The sequence below is a fragment of the Meleagris gallopavo genome, chromosome 25, assembly GCF_000146605.3.
Source record: "Meleagris gallopavo isolate NT-WF06-2002-E0010 breed Aviagen turkey brand Nicholas breeding stock chromosome 25, Turkey_5.1, whole genome shotgun sequence".
In the NCBI taxonomy this organism is placed as follows: domain Eukaryota; kingdom Metazoa; phylum Chordata; class Aves; order Galliformes; family Phasianidae; genus Meleagris; species Meleagris gallopavo.
Genome location: NC_015035.2, coordinates 1678745 through 1682907, shown reverse-complemented (window position 1 = coordinate 1682907; position 4163 = coordinate 1678745). Strand labels below are relative to the sequence as shown.

Genomic DNA, 4163 nt, shown 5'->3' with positions numbered 1-4163 from the left:
TGTGTGTGTGTGTGTGTGTGTGTGTGTGCACTCATCTGTGTGTGCGTGCATGCAGTCTGCATACGTACACAAGCATCTCTGTGTGCATGTGATCACACACGTGTATGTTTGCATGCACGTGTGTGCGTGCATCAGTTGATGCATGCTTTGTGCACGCTCCTGTGCTCACACATCACGCTGGCCGAGGCATGAGCAGCCAGGCCCTGCTCCCATATGGTTGCCAGGGTGACAAAGTGCTGCTCCTGCACTGCCAGGATGCTCCAGCACCAACATCAGGGACGCTGCAGCCGTGTGCTGGGGCCGGAGCATGGCGCTGTTGGGCTGGCTGCTCCCACCAGGCAGGCAGAGCTGCGATGCGATGTGAAAGAGGTGCACTCAGATGTGTGCTGTGGGGTAAGAGATGCTGAAAGCTGCAGGTGACACACGCACATGTGTGCCTGAGCGCACCATGCATGCAAACGCACAAACGCATATTCCATGAGGCACCGTGCATGCACACACGTGTGCCAGAAGGTGCTGTGCATGCAGACATGTGCCAAAGTGCACCATTTCTGCACACGCGTGTGCCAGAGGACACCACCATGGGACTCAGAGCCAGCTCGGGGGTTCCTCATCCAGCCCCAAGGCAGTGCAGGGCCAGATCCTGCCCCGTGACTCACAGCCTGGTTAATCATTCACCTCCTCGCCCGCAGCCTCAGCCAGTGTCACTCCTGCTGCTCCTGTGGCTGAGGGGACCGTGGCTCACTGTCTGCCCACAGGCGGATCTGAGGAGGACTCCGGTGAGTTTTGCTGGGGCAGAAGGGCTGGGGACACGGGCAGGGCTCCTGGGCATCACTCAGCACCACGCCAGTAAGTAGGAAGGGAAGTCCTGAATACAACCCGCAGAGCAACACCGAAGGGGAATGCAGGCCAATGTAGAGGCTGCAGGACGGTGAACCATGCCTGGAAGGTCACAGACTGTCCTCAGTACTGTCTGTGCCATCCCTAAACCCACCACAAAGCTTCCAGCTTGCAGGAACCCTGGTGCAAAAGTCCAGGATATCCATCAGTGCTGAGAGGGACCTGGCAGCGATGGGCTCAGGGCTGGCTGAGATGACATGCCACTGCCTGCCACCTCCACGGAGTCCAGAGAGCTGCCTGCAGCACAAGTCCCTCTCCAAGGAACGTTTTGGGGTTCATTTTATGTGTGGCCAGGCTGAGAACGCCACATCTTTGTCTCCCGGCAAAGCAGCCAACCCTGCTCTTTCCTCTTGGCCTCCCTTACTGTCCCACCTCCATGTTCACATTTTGGTTCTTCATCCCTCCAACCCTTCATCCCTCTTTCCATCTCGATCCTGGTTGTCCATCTCTCCATCCATCCCTCCATCCCATCTTTGTTCTCCATTCCTCCATCTCTTCATTTCTCCTTCCATTCCCATCTTGGTTCTCCATCTCTCCATCCCCTTTCTCTTTCCATCCCTCCATCCCTCCATTCATTGCTCCTTCCATTCATCACTCCTTCCATCCCTCTGTCCGTCCCTCCATCCTTCCATTCATTCCTCCATCCATCCTTCCCTCACCCCCATCCCATTCTCCTTCCTGCACCAAGTACAAGACCCCCCCCTGCCCTTCACAACTTTGCTTTAGTCACTCATAGACGCACTGCAGGAGGGTGCTGGGTGCTGCACTCCACATCTCTCTAACCCCCTGGAGACCTCTCCACCCCCCTTTGCACCCCACTGGCACTGCAGCCATGGACTCAAGCTCACCCTCTGCTCTTCCTCCCCCAGGCCAGAGCTGGGGGGCTCCAAGCCCACAGCCCCCTGTGAGCAGCACCCAGGGCAGTGGGGAGACTCAGCCAGGCCAGGCTGGAGGGCGCCCGGTAAGGATGCTGGAGGGCTTGGTGGTGGGGCAGAGGGTCGCAGAGCATTCCTTTTTCCTGTGATACTGCAAACATGAGGAGGGGTTCCTATGCTGAACTTTGTGCTGGGGATGGGGGAGACCCATGGGGATGGTAGAACACTTGGGCAAGGTTTGCACTGTGGTTAGGTCCACTGATGGGGGGGACCATATCTCATCAGGGTTAGCATGACCGAGGTGGAGCCGGTGCTGGACTTCGCATCCTCAGGGAGGACTGGACGCCGCAATGCCCTACCTGACATCCTGGGCTCACCGGCAGGCGTCAGCCCCTCTGACCTGCCCCTCAAGCTGGCCGAGATGTCCCTGAGTGCAGGTGGGTGCTGGGTTGCACATGGGGGTGGCACATGGGAGTGGTATCATGGCTGCTCACCGCCCTCCTCGCACCACAGGCAGCTCCCAGGAGATGCAGTCGCCTTCTGCAGAAGTTCCCCCACCGCAGCCCCAAAGCCCGGAGCTGAAGGACACGTCCTAACCCTGCTGGGGGACTGAGCAGTGGGGTGAGGACGCTGTGGAGCATCCGCATCGCTGCCCTCGTGCCATGCAGCGAGAGCATCGCCTGCAGGAGAGGAGCCACGTGGGGACCTGTGGGGACAAAGGGACACTTCATTCCCACACAGGGCAAGGATGGGGACATTCACCCCACAGGAGGACACTTTTCTTCCAGAAGTGAGCGGTCGGGGGGGCTATGCCATGAGCAGCCCAGGGGGTCTGAGTGTTGTTCACTGTGATGTTTTGGGTACCACGTCCGTGTCCTGTCCTTTTTCCAGTGGGTGATCCAAGATCTTTTTTTTTTTTTTTTGGAGGAAGCATCATTGATGGGTTGGGGAGGAGAGCCTCCCAGCAGCAGCCAGCACTCACCAAGTGTTGCTCCAGAGTGCTCCTTGCATCAGGGGAGCAGGGAGCTCAGCTGGGATCATATTGCAAAGCCATCCTTGAGGACAGTGACATCTCTGCCACTCACAGCTCTGCTGCCTACTGGGTTGGGACTTACTGCTGGGGACAAAACACGTGGCCCAGCTCCAGAGCATGGCAGGGGTGAGCAGGTGGGGGGCTGGAGGAGGGCACAGTGCTCATATCTGTTCCTGTCCCCAGGTGGTAACCTAGTGGTCACCCATAGCTCTTGCTGTGGGACCAATGAATGGAGTCCTAAGGGCCACCCTGCTCTGCTCAGTGCTGGGGGAGGGGAGAGCTGTGTGGTATGGGTGGCACTGAGAGCCACAGTGTGTGACAGTGGGCACAGGCACGTGTGGGAGTGAGTGCTGCTGGGGTGGGTGGGTGTCTGTGTGTGTGAGTGGCAGTGTGCAATAACCCATGTGCATGGGCCTCCGTGTGCATGTGTGCCTCTGCGTGTCAGTGTCTGTGTTTGTGGGGGTCTTTTTGTGTGGGTGCTGCTGTGGGTGGGTGTTTGTGTCCATGTGTGTGGATGCCTGTGCACATGGGTGTCTGTGTGCATGGATGCCGGTGTGCAATAATACCCATGTGCATGCTTGTCCATGTATGTGAGTGTTCACGTGTGTGGGTGCCCACGTGCATAGGTTCTCCTGTGGATGGCTGTCCCTGTGCACATACGTCTGTGTGTGTGTCCATGTGCGTGCACATCCATGTCCCATAGCCCTGCTGCTCCAGGGGGATGCTGGGAGCCCCAGGGCCGTGCACATTTGGGACTCTGATGCCCAAGGATGGCTCTGGAAGGAGCAGAGACAGGTGAACCCTCCAGGCTTGTCCCCAGCCTGTGGCACCTGGAGGGTGTATTCAAGGAGCACTGTGCGCTCTGGGGTGCAGCTGGGTGACTCCCAGGGCCATGGTTGGATAATAAACTGTGTGTGTTTCCCTGTGACACAGTGCTCCGTACTCTGTCCCCACGGGGACTGGTGGCTGTCCCGCCCAAGGGACAGGGGCTCTCACTCGCAGCCCCTCCAAGGCCATGGGGAGGAGGCTGAACTTGAGCCCCTGGCTATTTTTGGGTGCATGCAGTGACACCTTGGGGATGGAAAGAGAGACAAAGTGTCCCTGAGTGTCACCCAGGCATGGTCGCTTTGACCCTGATGCCACCGCCCTGCAGTGCTGGGTATGGGGACACTCAATGGTTGCCACCCAATCCCCAAACCCAATGGACTGAAATTGGGCAGAGGATGCCAGACCCCCATAGGCTCACCCATTCCCATAAATATGTCCCCAAAGGTGACAGCCACCTCCTGTGTGTCCCCCCGATTGGGGACACTTTGGCCAAGGGGACCCCCATAGCTGTCAGCACAACTGAAGGG

At 58.4% G+C, this 4163-nt stretch overlaps 1 protein-coding gene across 1 annotated transcript; it reads left to right on the top strand.

Annotated features, from left to right (window-relative positions):
- Positions 1–307: 307 nt before the first annotated feature.
- Positions 308–3753, top strand: LOC104914271 (cAMP-dependent protein kinase inhibitor beta-like). Its single transcript, XM_019622725.2, has 3 exons — positions 308–315; positions 2061–2212; positions 2289–3753. The coding sequence occupies exons 1-3, from the start codon at positions 308–310 to the stop codon at positions 2369–2371; spliced, it is 243 nt and encodes an 80-aa protein (XP_019478270.1). The 3' UTR covers positions 2372–3753.
- The last annotated feature ends 410 nt before the right edge of the window (positions 3754–4163 follow it).